This window comes from Littorina saxatilis, linkage group LG4 (assembly GCF_037325665.1).
Source record: "Littorina saxatilis isolate snail1 linkage group LG4, US_GU_Lsax_2.0, whole genome shotgun sequence".
Taxonomy (NCBI): domain Eukaryota; kingdom Metazoa; phylum Mollusca; class Gastropoda; order Littorinimorpha; family Littorinidae; genus Littorina; species Littorina saxatilis.
The window spans coordinates 45,698,903-45,716,678 of NC_090248.1; the positions used below are offsets into that span (position 1 = coordinate 45,698,903).

General features: G+C 48.4%; 1 protein-coding gene and 1 non-coding gene across 5 annotated transcripts in view; both read right to left on the reverse strand.

Moving 5' to 3' along the window:
• The window catches only part of LOC138964883 (muscle calcium channel subunit alpha-1-like), a 123,759-nt gene that overhangs the window by 10,073 nt on the left and 95,910 nt on the right, over positions 1-17,776 (reverse strand). For 3 of the 4 annotated variants that reach the window (XM_070336948.1, XM_070336950.1, XM_070336947.1), the window contains exons 37-40: positions 15,634-15,760; positions 14,466-14,516; positions 10,948-11,129; positions 7,878-10,533 (exon numbers count right to left, since the gene is read on the reverse strand). In XM_070336948.1, coding sequence (XP_070193049.1) covers positions 10,162-10,533; positions 10,948-11,129; positions 14,466-14,516; positions 15,634-15,760 — 732 coding nt within the window. In that variant the 3' untranslated portion in view covers positions 7,878-10,161. Of the gene's footprint in view, positions 1-7,877; positions 10,534-10,947; positions 11,130-14,465; positions 14,517-15,633; positions 15,761-17,776 lie in introns of those variants that run through there. The other variant, XM_070336949.1, reaches the window with a different exon arrangement.
• On the reverse strand, positions 6,763-6,881 carry LOC138965727 (5S ribosomal RNA). Its single transcript, XR_011455501.1, has one exon. It is a non-coding gene; the product is annotated as a 5S ribosomal RNA (ribosomal RNA).

Here is a 17,776-nt window from a genome sequence, read left to right on the forward strand (position 1 = left end):
TTTGCCTGGAATTCTGAAAGAATTGGATCTCTGGTTAATATTTTGATTTAATTAACACACTCCAATGGACATTCAGGGGCAACTGCTTACATCTTGTCAGAATGTTTTATCCCTGCAGTACAAGAGAACTGTTGAACGCTGTCCCCCTTGATCAGGACATTGCTACCACCAGCAGTGCCAATCAAAACAGTCCTGTTGAATTGCCAGGACAACACCCTACCCCTTTTACTCCAGAAAATTCAAAATATTTGACTACCCAAGGTTGCGAACTCATCCTAATGTTGCGCTTACACAAATAAAAACCGTGATTTCAGACCATCTTTCATCTTCAAAGGCCTCCACTTACAGGGGTGTAGTCTTTGTTCAAAATCTGTACAAGAATTGAAAAGTGAATCACAGTGACCACAGAGACAGGTGTGAAGCTGCAAAGTCCAGAGTGAACACATGTGAGGGAGCGGCCCTGGAGAGGCCGTGAGAAAGTCGACAGCAGGCAGGACACAGTATGTACACCACAAGTCCAGTCCATTCCAATCAAACCATCGTTTGCCTCAAACATATTTTTCATCAAGACACAAAACCAGCTATAATATTTGCATTGATGTGTTGTGTTTAGAGTTAAAGGTTGAAGTTCACAAAAGCTCATCGCTATTGCATTTAAGCAATTAAAACATCTTGACAAATAATTCCAAATGAATACGTTTGGGACTGATGCTCTTCACAGAGCAGCTCAGTACTGTCGGTACGTACGTAAAAAGGCATATCACTAAATCTTAAAGTCTGCCAAACTGACTAACTCCATTGAAAGCTTAATCTAGCCAGGGCAAGCAAAGGGTCCAGGAAATTGTAAGGCTTCTTTTTAAGCCTACTGTCTATATGATACTTACCGAGACAGTACTATTCTTGCACATTATCTATTATAGGCCGAAAAAATTGGACAAAACGCTGAGTGGGTACAATTATCTCCCATAACCATGCGCCACCGTGGATCCCAAGCACTGTCCGAGTGCTTCCCCCTTACAGGATGTAGGTGGCGCGTCCTCTTTCTTTATGAGCTGCAGACCCTCAAAAAGCCCATAACATATCAAGAGGGGAGGCGGGAGGGAAACTCTAATAGTACTGTCTCGGTAAGTATCATATAGACAGTAGGCTTAAAAAGAAGCCTTACAGTCAATATAACACTTACCTCGACAGTACTATTCTTGCACAGAATACCAGAGTGGTGTGAGGGTGATATGTAGAGTATTAAACTCCTTAATCAAAATCACTTAAATCCAAGGATTAAGATACCCAGGCAATTTTCGAACAGTACTACCGTAAAAGAAAATATACCCAAGAAACATACCTTAGACTGACGTGACCATGCTAGCAACCACTGCTGTGTGGTGAACTCAATGTCAAAGTCCAGGCCACTCAAAGCTTGAATACCACTGAGTCTACGGCAAGTGGCTAAAGCGATGAGGAACAATTAGTCTTAAAAATCAGCAACTTGATACTGATGCCTGCCAGGGGTTCAAACTCATTGCTACGCAGGAGTTTGAGGACCAGAAAGACATCCCCCTTGGGAAATGAAACCAGAGGTTTAGACACCGCTGCATTGCTAATACCCGAAAGGACATTAGCGATGAGGGAGGACCTGATCAAGTGTTCAGTTCTGCGACCAGTAGCGGCCGCAATCGTGGAAGCGATGGCAGATCTGTATCCAAGAAGAGTCTTAGAAGAAAGACTCTTCTTTTGATACACTTCCACCAGGAAGTTGGCCAAGTCCTGTGTTGAGGGATAAAGCGGCTTTATCCCCTTGGACAAGGCGAAGGTGGCCCAAGCTCTCCAGCGTAAGTCGTAGAGCTGATTAGTTGATCGCCTCTTAGCGTTCAAGGAAAACTCTACTGAACTCTTGTGCAATCCTAGTGCAAGCAGTTTGGAGCGCACAAGAGCCATGCGGTCAAGCACAGACTCTCTGGACGTGGATGAGGGAGGCATGATCGAGGCTGGAGCAGACCTCCCCCGTCCAGATCCAGAGGTAGAGGGTCTACGTGGGTGAGACCGCGAAGATCTGGAAACCACGGAGCTGTTGGCCAGTAAGGCGCGACCAAAATCAGTCTTGGTCGTTCCTGCAGATATTTTGCCAGCACCCTCGGAATCAGAGATGTCGGGGGATAGGCGTAAGCATCGAGGAGCCTCCACAAGAGAGTGAATGCGTCCAAGTGGAACGCATTCATGTCTCGAAAGGGGCTGACGTACCTGGGAAGCCGAGCGCTGAATCGAGTTACGAACAGATCGATCAGAGGACGGTCCCACCTTGCCCACAGACGCTGTAGAACGTTGTGAGCGATGGTCCATTCTGTGGAGAGAACCTGATCGCCCCGACTGAGAATGTCGGCCAGGGCGTTCAGTTTCCCCGGAACGAACTGGACTGACATCCGGACCTGATTGGTCTGGCACCAGAGCAGAATCTCCTCCGCCAACAGGGAGAGGGACCGAGAATTGGTGCCCCCCTGGTGGCGAAGGTAAGCTAAGCATGTGGTGTTGTTGTCCCCGTTGAAAATCAGAGGGGCCAAGGACAGGCCGAATGGGAGGGCCCGAAACTCGAACACCGTGCCCTCCCAAACGAACCAGAGCAGATGTCGGTACCCCAGGGCCACCAGGATGTGGAAGTAAGCATCCTGGAGGTCCCAGACATGGCCCAATCGTTTGGCCGGATGGCCAACCGGACCGACGAAGGGGTTTCCATCTTGAACTTGCACCTGTGAAGGTACAAGTTCAAGGTGGAGAGGTCCAACACCGGCCTGAACCGGCCGTCCTTTTTGGGGACGGTGAACAGGCGGGAGCAGAACCCCAGAGAAGGCTGAGAAAGGGGGTAGACCGCCTTCTTCTCGACCAACGAGTTCACCTCGTCCTGAAGAGCCTGCCATCTGGCAGGCTCTCGAGGAGGGGGGAACGTCCAAGGTAGAGCGGACAATGGAGGTTGTGACGACAGCGGTAGAGAAAACCCCGACCACACCACCCTCAAGAAAAACTGGTTGGAGACCAGTCTGCCCCACATGCCGCGGGCCCGAAAAAAGGAAACCGCCGGACGAAAGAGGGGCAACTTGAGGGGGCGTCAACGTAGGGCCGGGACTCACTGAAAATTCTGCTGGCGGGCAGGCGCAGGCTTGCGACCACCCCCCCTGGTGGTGCTGCTTCCCCTTACCTGTCTGAGCACCCTTCGTCTTGCTTGGGAACGCAACAGGCGCCTAAGAGGAGGAAGAAGGAGGCAGTGAAACTGGCTTCTTCTTCTTCTTCTGAGGCTGGGAGCTGGAGGTGACTGTAGCACTTCTCTTACTCCCCGCCGCCGTCGCCGAAGCAGCGAGGCCAACCATCAGAGAATCAGTGTTCCTCTGGCGTGTGGACTCCACCACAGAACGAACAGTGTCCGGATGAAAGAGGGAAGAAGGCTGAGGAAACGTGTTCCTCAGACTCTTCCTCATATCCGGAGGCACTATAGAAGTAGGCAGAAAATGATCACGGAACAGGGCCAATAAAGTGGACCCGTGTTCCAATGGCCAATTCTGCCGCAGACGTCACGCACGATCGCACGGCATGCAAAGCCCGATCCACTCGAACCGTGTCAAGGACCCGAGTGGAATCGGACTCTGCCCGATTGGGAGGGTCCAACAGTGTGGACAGCGTGCTCATCCATGTCAAGGCCTGTGATTGGGCCTCGACTGTGGAAGAAACGGTGGCCTCAAGATTGTGGAACGAAGCAGAGCTCAGTTCCACCTTCTTGACCGAAGGCACCTCCCCAACGAACACATCACCGTCAGTCCCACCCTAAACACTCGAAGTCTGGAAAGGGAGAGTTCGAGAGTCAAAGGGAAAAGGGAGGGACGAAACAGATTGGACACGAGGAAACAGTGGAGGTGCGCCTCCCGAAGGAAAGCATGGCACTGAACCCGCGTCCTCCCGAGGAACATAGGTCGCGTTTGCACGTGAATCTGTACTCCTCAGGCGATGTGCTGCCGCTTCCACCGTGGCACTTAGACTAGGGTGGAACGCGAATTGCCGGCGGCCGGATCGTTCATAAAACGAGCCGCCGGCAGACGCGGCGTGAGCCTCCCGCGCCCGGGCCGAAGCGGACTCAAAGGACGAGAGGGCGTCTCAGGGAAGGACGTCCTGAAACTGTTCAAACGTCCTTCTAGCTGTGCGAGGACGAGCCTCCTGCCTCTCGTCCTCAGACCCCGGGTCCACGTCCTGTGTGTCAACACTAGACGACAGACGCTTAAGAGAGGCATCCGTGACGTCAAGACGCCGCGTGATGTCTGTCATGTACTGTTGGAAAGTACGAAGCATAGCTTCGGAAGTTCCATCAGAAACCGGCAAGGGTAGAGGTTCAGTGTTAACCTCAGGGCGACCCTGATCCTCCTCCCTATCGTCCTCCGACTCACTCTCCTCTTCACTTCCCGACAACTCCTCAAAAGCAGGAGTGTAGGGAGCTTGAGGGGGAAGAGCCGAAAGCGATGAAGCAGGCTGTGAAGAAACGCCCACAGAAGCAAGAGGCCGCGAAGACCCCTGCCCCAAAGACGAAACGTCTCCAGCAGCCGAAGGGGGAGAAAAACAACAACCCTGCGACTGTTGGGTCAGCCCAGCCAACGAACCCCCGCCATTTATAGACTGAACAGGAACCCATGGGGTCTGATCAGAAAAGAAATGGTCCGGTCCGGTCGGGGGTGCCGATCCGGTCCGGTAGGGTGGTCCGGTCCGGTGCCGTACCATCCGGAGGTCCCGTTCAGCACCGAACCATCGTACCCACAGAAGTGTTCGGGTGGTTAGGTCCGGACGTGGACATACCGTACCATCCGGACCCGTAGGTCCGGTGGTCCGGTTCGGTGCCAGACCATCCAGACCAACAGAGGTGGTCGGGTGGTCCCGCACCGGACCATCCGGACCCGTAGGTCCGGACCCGTAGGTCCGGTACCATCCGGAGGTCCTGTTCGGCACCGAACCATCCGTACGCACAGAAGTGTTCGGGTGGTTCGGTCCGGGCGTGGACGTACGTACCGTACCATCCGGACCCGTGCCAGACCATCCGGACCAACAGACGTGGTCGGGTGGTCCGGACCGGTCCGGTAGGGTGGTCCGGTGTTCCGGTCCGGTGTTCCGGTCCGGTCCCGTACCATCCGGAGGTCCCGTTCGGTACCGAACCATCCGTACCCACAGAAGTGTTCGGGTGGCTCGGTCCGGACGTGGACACACCGTACCATCCGGACCCGTAAGTCCGGTATGGTCCGGTTCGGTGCCAGACCATCCGGACCAACAGAGGTGGTCGGGTGGTCCGGTCCGGACCGGACCACCGGTCCAGCACCGGACCATCCGGACCCGTAGGTCCGGTCCGGTCCCGCACCATCCGGAGGTCCCGTTCGGCACCGAACCACCCGTACCCACAGAAGTGTTCGGGTGGCTCGGTCCGGACGTGGACATACCGTACCATCCGGACCCGTAGGTCCGGTTCGGTGCCAGACCATCCGGACCAACAGAGGTGGTCGGGTGGTCCGGACCGATCCGGTAGGGTGGTCCGGTGTTCCGGTCCTGTCCCATACCATCCGGAGGTCCCGTACGGCACCGAACCATCCGTACCCACTGAAGTGTTCGGTCCGGACGTGGACCTACCGTACCATCCGGACCCGTAGGTCCGGTGGTCCGGTATGGTCCGGTTCGGTGACAGACCATCCGGACCAACAGAGGTGGTCGGGTGGTCCGGTACCGGACCATCCGAACCCGTAGATTCGGTCCGGTCCCGCACCATCCGGAGGTCCCGTTCGGTACCGAACCATCCGTACCCACAGAAGTGTTCGGGTGGCTCGGTCCGGACGTGGACATACCGTACCATCCGGACCCGTAGGTCCGGCATGGTCCGGTTCGGTGCCAGACCACCCGGACCAACAGAGGTGGTCGAGTGGTCCGGTCCCGACCGGACCACTGGTCCGGTACCGTACCCTCCGGACCCGTAGGTCCGGTGTGTTCCGGTTCGGTGCCAGACCACCCAGACCAACAGAGGTGGTCGGGTGGTCCGGTCCCGACCGAAACACTGGTCCCGTACCGTACCATCCGGACCCGTAGGTCCGGGGGGTCCGGCAAGGGCCAGAGGTACTGTCCCGCACCGGACCCTAAGGTCCGGTACGGTCCCGTACCATGGGTCCCGTCCGGACCAAACCCGGAGGTCAAGTCCAGTCGGGACCCGTGGGTCCGGTTCGATCCCGACCCGTAAGCCTGGAACGTTCCGGACCCTTGGTCCGGACCATCCGTCACCCGAACACCAGACGCTAAGGAATGGCGTGGGGTCAAGACGGTCCGGTCGGAGGTGTCGGTCTGAGCAACAGAAACAATGTTCCCGTCGCCCTGACCATTCGACAGAAGTACCACGTTCTGTCGAACACCTCCACGTCCAGTAACTAGTCGGCCGGAGCGTTTCAAGAGGGACAGCCACCAGTCACACGGACGTCAGAGGGAACCGTAGTAGCAGTGGTCGTAGGCACGAAGCCTGAAACCCCTGCCCCCACAGGACCGCCCTGAACGGGGTCAATTCGCATCCCAACCCCAGCGGGGAGGGAATTCAGAGACCCCGTCATCTCCTCCGATCTCCCCCCCCAGGAGGCCGAAACTACTGTCAAAACAGCAGCAGACGACCCAGCGAGGGAGTTCAGAGGAGGACCCGTGTCCCTCCTGGCTTCCACAGCGGTGGAAACCGAGGAGGGCACAGGAGAGGCACCGGAAAAAGAAAGATTTTAATGCCAACTGCACCCGGTGTTCCCAGGCGGTCACCCATCCAAGTACTAACCGGGCCCGACGTTGCTTAACTTCGGTGGTCGGACGAGAACCGGTGTTTTCAACGTGGTATGGCCGTTGGCTGTCAAAACCTGAGTCTCTCCAGTAGCCCCTAGATCGGATTCACCAACCCCCAAAGAGGGTTGGGAATCGACCTGCCCCCGGATTCGAGCCAGGGGGGAGAAGGAAACCTTCCCCCCAGGCTTGAAACCGGGAGGAGCTGAAGCCTGAGACTGAGGGCCGGACAACGGCGTCGAAGGGGGGGAAGCCTGTTCCACTGAAGGAGAAGGAGAAAGAAGCTTTTTCTTTCCCCTCGAACTTCCCCGAACCTTCGACGGCGCAGCCCCGCCCGAAGTCCCAGGCTCAAGCCCAGCCTGTTTGAGCAAGCTCGCATTGAGCTTGCTCAAACAGGCTTTCTCCGCCCTCCCTCGCCGCAAACGCAAAGCGTTTGGGGAGGGAGAGTCGGAGCGCCGAAAGATCCCCTTCTCCGTGCGTAAAACATGACGCTGGGCGCCCGGAGAAGGGTTGCCCCCGGCAGACTCTGGTTCCGTAGAACCAGAGCCCAAAACAGGACGAGACATCCTACCTCGCCCTGTACGTACCCTTAAAGACCGAGAATTAACAAAATTCAAAGAAAATTTAGGTCAATACTCAAGTGAATGCGGCGAAACGAGAAGCAGACGACCGGTCACCACGAAGTAGGACGGGAGGCACGCCGAGTCCGCCACACAAAAACGGAGGCACAAGTTGAAGGAAACACAACGTAGCCTCAAGCCAGAAGTGGAATAACACACAATAATCCAACAGGTGATAGTCCACACAGAAAAGGAGCCTCTTAGTCCAAAATAATCCGGGAGCGTAGCAGAAACACAGCCGGTCTGACACGCGCGAAAAAAGAAAGAGGACGCGCCACCTACATCCTGTAAGGGGGAAGCACTCGGACAGTGCTTGGGATCCACGGTGGCGCATGGTTATGGGAGATAATTGTACCCACTCAGCGTTTTGTCCAATTTTTTCGGCCTATAATAGATAATGTGCAAGAATAGTACTGTCGAGGTAAGTGTTATATTGACTGTTTGCATATTAGGCTCTATTCCAAGATAAGATTATAAGATTATAACTGTTTCATCTCAGTTCCAAACCTTTATGGACACTGTCTGTGAAAGTTAAGTGACACAACATAAAACTATATCCAACACGATTTTCAAAGTGAGTGACTGCTCCGTGAGGACATTTGAACAGCTAATATTTATGTCAGGTGAATTCTTTTTTTCATCTGCGTTCCCTTCACCATGCTATGCCGCCCTACCCCACAATTTCTCTTTCAGGTGAGGCAAATGAGTAGCTGCAGTACAGTAACAGGAAATGTCTGCATCAGATCATTTCTATGGACTTTTTTAAGAAGCGTTACCTTAGTCTCAAGCAAAACTAAAACCCAACCATCCAACTTCAGCTGACAGAATACATGTGTTCTTTCTTTTTCTTTCTTTCTTTATTTGGTGTTCAACCGTTCAAGGTTATATCGCGACGGGGAAAGGGGGGGGGATGGGATAGAGCCACTTGTTAATTGTTTCTTGTTCACAAAAGCACTAATAAAAAAATTGCTCCAGGGGCTTGCAACGTAGTACAATATATGACCTTACTGGGAGAATGCAAGTTTCCAGTACAAAGGACTTAACATTTCTTACATACTGCTTGACTAAATCTTTACAAACATTGACTATATTCTATACAAGAAACACTTAACAAGGGTAAAAGGAGAAACAGAATCCGTTAGTCGCCTCTTGCGACATGCTGGGGAGCATCGGGTAAATTCTTCCCCCTAACCCGCGGGGGGTATACATGTGTTCATGATCTTCCTTTCAACTGTGAATCACCACCATAGAAGAAGTGGCGTTAATGAAAAAGTTTGTGCTTTCAACAGCCGGCATATGCAGACCATTTTTCCTGATTGAATTGTCATACTAATGCCCTTTTACATTTATCAAAACCTGTAAATAGCAAAGTGAGAAGCTGGTGCCCTTGCAAGCCATCAACAAGATATGGCTGTTGTCATCAAAATGCATCCACCCATCATGTATGCCCTATAGGAAGTTCACAAAAGCTAGAAGCCAAGGTTTCTGTTCTCCACACGAATCACAATGTATTCTTTACTGTGACATGGTGACTGTCCCCTGACATGCACTATGTGTGCTAGAATCCGATAAAAGACACACTAAGGCCACCCGTTTCTTCTCAAATACCAGAACCGACACAAAGTCCTGTTTAAAGCTGTCTTCAGCAAAAATTCAAGAAAAAGGCGCACAAAATATTTTAATTTACAGGCCAAGGAAACATTACCTGGCTTAAACTGGTAAAAGCAACAACACAATGAAATGGTCTGCAGAGAAATCAAAGTCAAAACACAGCCCGCACACCAAATATCAAGACATAAACCTCACATAGCTGTGTATGTCAACAATTTTCCCATGACTAGAGTTATTTGTACCGCTGATAAAATGAACGTTTTCCGTCACTTCGAACACAAAAAGTACATGATCACCGACTTTGTGTTTCAACACAAATAATACGCAGTAAATAATCAGTGTCTGTATACTGCAGCTTAGAAGAAGAAAAAAAAACCAGTAATACAATAAAATACAACCCAGTAATACAATAAAATACAACCAGTTCAATGAAACAAAATGACCATTTTCCAACGAATGGATGTTGGCACATTAATTAGTCTGTTTACAGTCACACAAGTCGTCAACCAAGCACACCATGCACACACCAAGCACACACTCATGGCACTATGTACAGAGTCTATTTCTCATTATCAAGTGAGTCTCCAATAGTAAAAACCATGCAAACCAGAACCAGCTGGTTTTGAGGAGAAAAGTTATGAGACACAGCACTGTACAACAAGGTACGTTATCCACTCAAACGTAAACTCCAGGGGAATAAAAACACATCTCTTCCATTTGTTAGTCAACTCATGGGAACTAATGCATCCAGTAATAGATGCATCACGCATGGCATCATACACGCATGCAGAACTGGTTAGAATCACACAACGCTGGTAGACTTAAATCTCATTCACAATTGCACCTTTTCTCACTTTCACGCTTGAATCACATGTTAGCTTTGTAGTTTGACACGTCACACCGCAGGAAGCGTTGATTAGGTTGAGAGTAGTTACGTCCCAGCAACTGGAGTTTGGCTGGGTCTGTAAAGGTACACACCGGCAAACACTACTGACGTCCGCATAGGCAAGTCCTCCCTCATGCAGCCAGAAAACACACATACACACAAACACACTGAGAAATACATGCACTCAGGCAGGCAGGCAGGTTTGGCGAGGGAGGCCAGGGAAAGCCAGTGCTATAAAGCAGTAGTGACCTGTCCTAGGTGATCGTCGTCACCAGAGTCCGTGGAGTCCCCGTGCTGCGGGGAGGACGGCTGCTGCTGCAGCTGCTGGGCGCTGTGTCGATGGTGTAGGCTGTCTCCCCCCACCCCTCCTCCACCCGAGTACTGATTGTAGTCTTTGAGCTCATCGGCGCTGTAGCCTCCCAGGTGCTCATAATACTGAGGCTGCTGTTGCTGCTGCTGGTGGTGTGCTTCGTGATGCGAGCGGCGGATCAAGTCGCGGGCGGCCTGGTCCAGTTCCTCAGTCGTCATGTCCGATGCCTCCTGGATCTCTCGCTGCAGACACCGGGCATCCACATAGCCGTGCAGACCCTCCGCTTGTAATACCTGTGGCAATAATGAATTAGATGGTCAAAAAACATTCATATAATCTGTCAGCATTGCATGAAGCCCTGAGACCATAATGAACTGTGGTAAAAAAAGAGAACAGAGAGAGACAGTCAGAGAAAATTACATAGGCATGTTGAATTCCAAAGATAAATCTGCCGCTGAGAGAGAGAGAGAGAGAGAGAGAGAGAGAGAGAGAGAGAGAGAGAGAGAGAGAGAGAGAGAGAGAGAGAGAGACAGAGAGAGAGAGACAGAGAGAGAGAGAGAGAGAGAGGGAGAGAGAGAGAGAGAGAGAGAGAGAGAGAGAGAGAGAGAGAGAGAGAGAGAGAGAGAGAGAAGAACATAGACAAGGCACTTTTTAAAGTTTCTCTTGCTATGGCTCAAAGCACTTTGTGAAGAACGCCAAGATCTTACTTTCGCCACCAGACTTTCAGCAGAGGAGCGGCGATGGCGTGCGAGGTTTTGTCGGTACTGAGACTGGACGTGGTCCGGAATGACGAGGGGACCGCGGTCAATGCTGCGGTGAAGGTGAGCGGAGAGGTCGGGGAGCGCCGAGGAGTCGCTATGGCGATGCTGCATCCTGGGCTCATCGCGACCTGCAGGCAAGGCACACAGACAGAAACCATGACAGTAAACGACATGACAGTTTATGATACACAATGACACGAGGTACACACAAACACCATTACAGTTAACTATACACAATGACACGAGGCACACACAAACACCATTACAGTTAACTATACACAATGACACGAGGCACACACAAACACTATTACAGTTAACTATACACAATGACACAATTCACTGGTAATAAGACGCTTCTAGATACCAGAATATGATAAAATTACCGGAATTTGTTTAAACTGATCCGGCAATACCCCCCCCCCCCCCCCCCCCCCCCCCCCCCCCCCCCCCCCCCCCCCCCCGGGACAGCATTGCATGTAGTATTTCTTCCTTTTGTTCTTTCTGTTTTTTCTCTCTCTTTCTTCTGTGTCCAATGTGATATTGAACAAATGAAGACAACTGTGTGGTACAGTGAAACCCCCCTTTTAAGACCCCCCTTTTATGACTCCCTCCTATTCAAGACCCTGTTTTCTCAGACTTTCTCTTCATAACCTGTGTAAATGTACCCTCAGTTTAAGACTCCCTCCTTTTTAAGACCTGATTTTCTCAGATTTGTGGAGGTCTTAAAAGGGGGGTTCCACTGTATCAGCAGTGGCTGGTGACAACAGTTAGAATGCCAATCATGTTCGTGCTGACCCTCCTGTGCCATGAGAATACGCACAGAATTTCTCCATCTGCAAAGTCCGAGCATTCTGCTAGCACCGGTCGTGTCACATCAAAAATACACATCCAAAAGAAACATCTCATAATAGAACAGAAAGAAACAAACACTTCCAACCATAACCCGGAGATCATAAAAACAAAGATGTTCTTTCGCAAAATGTCTTTGCCTTGGCTCACTACCTTTCACTAAACGTAACAAAAATACCACACACACACTTGCTTGATAATCTCTCTTTGTTCTATTTGTCACTGGTGTGGTCTTTCTCACATTCATGTTATGTATCTTTTGTTATGTAACGAATAATATAAGCACACACACGCACGCACGCACACAACACACACTATCTCTCTCTCTCTCTCTTTATGTCCAAGATGGAGACAAAATGCTTTAACTCATAAATGTGACAAAACATATTGTATTAACAGTTATATTCCCCCCCCCCCCCACCCCCAATTCAAGTACCACTCATACCCACCCCCTAAATACATGTATCTTTCTTAATCATTACACCCTGTATAAAAAAACAAGACACACAAAAAGCAAAGTAATGAGCATAACTATAACTTATAAGCTCATGCTTTGTTGAAAGACTGCAGACTGTATCCAGCCAAAAATAGAATAAACAGAAAGGAGAAAACAAACAATGACAGAACTGCTCATACTAAGCAGCAGACTGTTGCCTACACCACACGTGAAGCAATCCCCATGAAGCTGAACATACACATTCAAAAGGTGTGCTGTAATCATTGCAAAATACGTCATCTTTAGGCAAGAAAATTAAAAATTGTGAATACAGTGGAACCCCCTTTTAAGACTCTCTTCCTTGTAAGACCTTGTTTTCTGACGATAACGTCTGTCAATCCTACTTCAAGACTCCCTCTGTTTTAAGACCTATTCTGTCAGATTTGTGGAGGTCTATAAGGGGGGTTCCACTGTAATCAAAAGTGTCCAAGCATGTCTGCTCTTATTTCCACTAATAGGCTAAAAACAACAACAACAACAACAACAAAACCCCGAAAAGATAACACAAACAAATAAAAGCAATAAATTCAACAGCTAGCTACATTATGTAGTAAACTCAGATGCAATGCATAAGACCAACTTCAAACGGCAGCATTTACTCTAAATTGACGAGCTAGCTAAGAAAAGAAAAGGATACACATTTGCACCACACATTTGTGTGTGTGTGTGTATGCATGCCTGCTTTTGAGAGAGAGAGAGAGAGAGAGAGAGAGAGAGAGAGAGAGAGAGAGAGAGAGAGAGAGAGAGAGAGAGAGAGAGAGAGAGAGAGAGAGAGAAATAAATATTAGACAAATACAAAATCTCAACTGAAGAAGCAAGAAATAAAATTAATGGTGCAGAGAACAAAAATGAATACTAGTTATCCATTCCCTCTATATCTAAATCCAAGCTCAAGAAAACCCAGTTCACACCAAAATCCAAATGCATTATCAAAGCAGTCAGTGAGGTTAGCTAGCTGAAACTATCCTGGTTTGGGACAGATCAGCACTTAAACTCAAGAACTACATGTCATAAAGCTATACGATAATTCACAAACCTTGAGAGTGGAAAGAAAAGCTGAACAAAAAAAGTGAAAACAAACACTGGTGCACAGGAAGAAACGATAGTTGGCCATCTACAGTGAATGAAATACAAACAAGGACACATACATGAGAAACTTACAGATCCCTACAAAGACTTTTTACAAATGTTCATCATTTTATCTTTTTTATTGGAACCCGCTCCTGTCTCAATCATCATGCTTACTATGGCAGTGCTGTATATAAGCACTAAGGAATTACGGGACAGCAGTCACTGTCACTGTCTTCTTCTTCGTTCATGGGCTTCGACTACCACGTTCACTCATGTTTTCAGCACGAGTGGATTTGTACGTGTATGACCGTTTTTACCCCGCCATTTAGGCATCATACGCCGATTTCGGGGGAACTGTCAGTGTCACATCACGGCTGTACAAAACTAAAGGGAACTAATTCAGTTATTTTTCTTGTGCATACTATGACAAACTCTTATTTTCTTCTCCTCACACTCAGAACTCTTGTTGCATTTTTACTCCCACCCCCAGGCTTTAGCTTTCATCAGTTGGGGTACATGTAAAACCAAAGTAATCCTACCACACAGCTGTTGATCACAACACTCCCAGCAGCAAAAAGAGGTCACCCTGGAAGTGACTTTGCACAGCAGAATACGGACATCAGAGACAACAATGAACAAAGAGGTGAAGATGGAGACAGTACGAGTGTTGTTTGGAACCCAGATCCACCACAACTGAAGGCGAGGTAGGAGCAGAAGTGCCACAAGAAAGACACAAAGGCTGCAGGAGAAAAAGCGTGAGAAGAAAGGAAAAGCTCCCACCAGACCAACTATAACACAGCCACCGAAGGATGGAAAGTAAGCAGCCACAGAGACCAACTATAACACAGCCACCGAAGGATGGAAAGTAGAGCAGCCACAGAGAGCAACAAGTGCAGTGCAGTACGACAGAACACACAAAACAGAACAAGAGTCCAACTAGCAGCTACGAAGCGTCAGTGTCAAACTATCGGGTGAAACCACCACCCCTAGCAGCGTCTAGGCTACCAACCACTCATGCGCTAACTGTGCTACTTCAACAACTACGTACCTCTCTCACGGCCTCTCCCCAAATTTTTGAAGAAGTTGATGAATCTACCACCTAGTTTACAATAAAGTCACGCAACAAATCAAGATGAGCAGTGTGGATAACAAACATCAAGTAATATGCTATGAGTCAGCTAACAAAATGCATTCACAATGGTTTTCCAAATGATAACAAATTCACATATAAATGAAAAGACACATGAACACTTCTATCCCTAATTGGGGCAAACAAGAGACCAGTGTCAATAAATCATAAAATGCACAATATAGGATAGATACAAAAATAACTGTCACTAAATATAATATGTAAAGGAACCTAGTAACTGTACTTTTGTGAACCTATGAGGGACACACAAATGGAATCATCCCCCCCCCCCCCCTTTTCCTCCCAACAAATAGAAAAAAAAGAAGAAGAAATAACTATATCTGCTATCCAGCTCCGTACAAAGACATGGGTTTTACAAGAGAAATATGAAATAAATGATGCTGACAAAACTCAAGGTCACAGTAATACACGCTCACATTGACCCGGTGACCTTCCAAGACAAAATGAGCACCTTTCACTTGCAATGCAGTGGAAATGAACCCTCCTTATTTACATCTCTGATTATAATAAAACTTCTTGCACCCAGCTCTGGGATAGAGAGCTTCAAAACAGATTTTTAGTCTCCGCAGTTGAACCGGTTTATAACCACTGGCAAAGGGACTGACCAAAAGTTTTTGTTATAGACAGGAAAGGTGAATAGAAGAATTGCGGAAATAAGTGTGTCGGGTTTGTATGGTTGTGAAAGAGTGAACACCCTGGCTTTTTACTCGGACACACATTCAAAGACTGGAGCGGCCAATCACAAGCGAGGTTGTGTCGGAAACACATGGACAGGAGCACGTGTCAAGTTATTTGTCAGAGGAAAAGCAAGGGCATTCACTCTTTCATCACCCATACAAACCCGACAGAGTTATTTCCGAAAATCGCCTATTACATTGCACAAAACCCTTTTGGATTTTCGTTACGGGCAGGTGGTCACCAGGGTAGGTTCAACTGTATTACTCTTTAACACACCCTAACACACTGTTTCCAAAACTCATCACCTGCTGCTCATTTAAGCTTCAAAGATCACTTCGCCACTGTCAATACTGCAAGTAACATAAACGACTGTATCTCTGTCACCAACCTGGGGAAAGGTAAGATCCCTGAGAAGCAGAGGCCCCGGGGGAACCAGGTGGGGTTCGAACTGCATTGCCAACCACGCTGGCTGGCCGCTGCTGGCCCCCTGGTGTCAGGCGAGCCACCGCCATGGCCTGTTGGAGAAAAGAGCGAGTCAAAATTACGTATGGAATAAAGAAACACATCTGTTATTATTTCAAACAATTATATTTCATTGTGCTTATCTTTGCCCCCCCCCCCCCCTCCCAACACTTTGCCCAGAAAACTTGCAAACTTGTATTAGAAACAATCTTCCATTGTGGTCAATTTTTTCCACAAGACTAAGAAGCAGAAAAGTTTATCACAAATATTGTACATGAATAAACTGATTTGAATACTGTCAAAGCCAACACAACTCATGTCATCAATGAAGCAGCTCACAAAACATTGTCTCATGAGAAAAATTTGGAAGATATCATCTTTCGTTTTTGTCAATGGTAACTCCACTCCTTTCCTGATGATAGTTGTAAAGCACTGAAAGTTAAAAGTGACTGTCTGAATTACATGCAGCGAGAGCTGGACGAATCAAAACGGCTTACACAGATACACACACATAGACTTGTATGCACACAAAAGACTGGAAGTGCATGCACTTTTAGCTTTTGACATAGACCAGAGCGCTACTGTGAAATGATTGCATGCAAAGACTGCATATAAAAAAATAACACCTGGTTAAAAAAAAAAAAAAAATGAAAACAAAGTTTGATAACACCTGTGAAATGATTACAATCATGCAAAGACTGCTTATCAAAAGATAACACCTTTTTCAGCAAGTGTTACTCCATACTGTCAACTTTTCACCAAATTGAAATATGCCCCTTGAAAAAAAGAAGAAGCTGAATCTGTGCCACAATGCAAAGAAAGGCAGGTCACATGACATTTAGGACATGTTCTTGGCACACCAAACTCATTTACTGAGGTGCCTGCAGTGCCTTGACGGTGCAGTAGGTTTAACTTTTCACCGCCAATTCATGCATATCACGACACATTCTGTTCTACGGCCACAGTCAGGTCATATCTAGTCACATACATGGCGTAGGACTTGCCATCTTTTGAGCATCCTATCACAGTGAAACAAGATGGTGAACATAAGAAATCGTAACTTGAAGGAAACACAAACGGGCGCTCATGCAACTGATCAACTTCATCCACTGAGCCATCTTGCTGTGAGGGTACATGTTACTGAACAGCTGGGTATGTTGTGTGGCCTGAATTGTTCGCAAACATTTCTTCACTGGGAAATAATGTTACTGCATGCAACTCCCAGGCCTGGGAATGAGTAAATGTGGTTTGGGCGTACTGACGCATGGGTGGGAGCCGAAAATGTTGCCAGGACTGAACATTTTGGAAGGCCGGAGTCCAGGGGCCGCCAAGGCTCTGGCAGGGTGCAGGGGCAGCGCCCCCCATCCGAAAATGAATTTTAGCATTTTAGGGAGGGTAGAGGTGGTCTTTCTGACTTTAATTTTTTTTTAGAACAAACGAGCTTTTTGGAGATGCATAATATATACATCTTGTAAACTTGAAGGTTTTTGTAACTGACCAGCTGAAAATTAATTTTAACATTTAATGAGGGGGCTATTTTAGCTTCTGCTGGCTTTAAAACTGATAACAGCAAACAAACAACAACAAGGGGGGGGGGGGGGGGGGAAGAATGCACAAAATCAAGAACCTCTATACTTGAAGATGTTTGGTTGTATCACTCCTGCTAGGGGGTCTACAAAAACAAGTGGTAAACACATTTCAAGAGGGTTTTTCAGAAGCCCCTATACAGTCAAGGGAAAACCAGTGCCTGGCCTGTCTCAAAACCCCTCCGCAAGAGGGCTTTTGCAGCAAGCGAGAGTGAAGATAAAGAGGGAAAATTTTTCTCTGCGCGCGAACCAGCAAGCAGGATGTCTCAGGACTGTATAAGCTTAAACAAAATCTTAAAATTGGACATGCACAAAAGTAAAAAATCTTGTTAACTTGAAGGTATTTGTAACTAACCAGCTGAAAGTGAATTTTTAGCAATTCACGAGTTGCTATTTGAGCCTCTCCTGGCTTTAAAACTGAAAACAGCACACACTTTTTTTTGGTTTTATTTTTTTTTTGGGGGGGGGGGGGGGGGGGGGGGG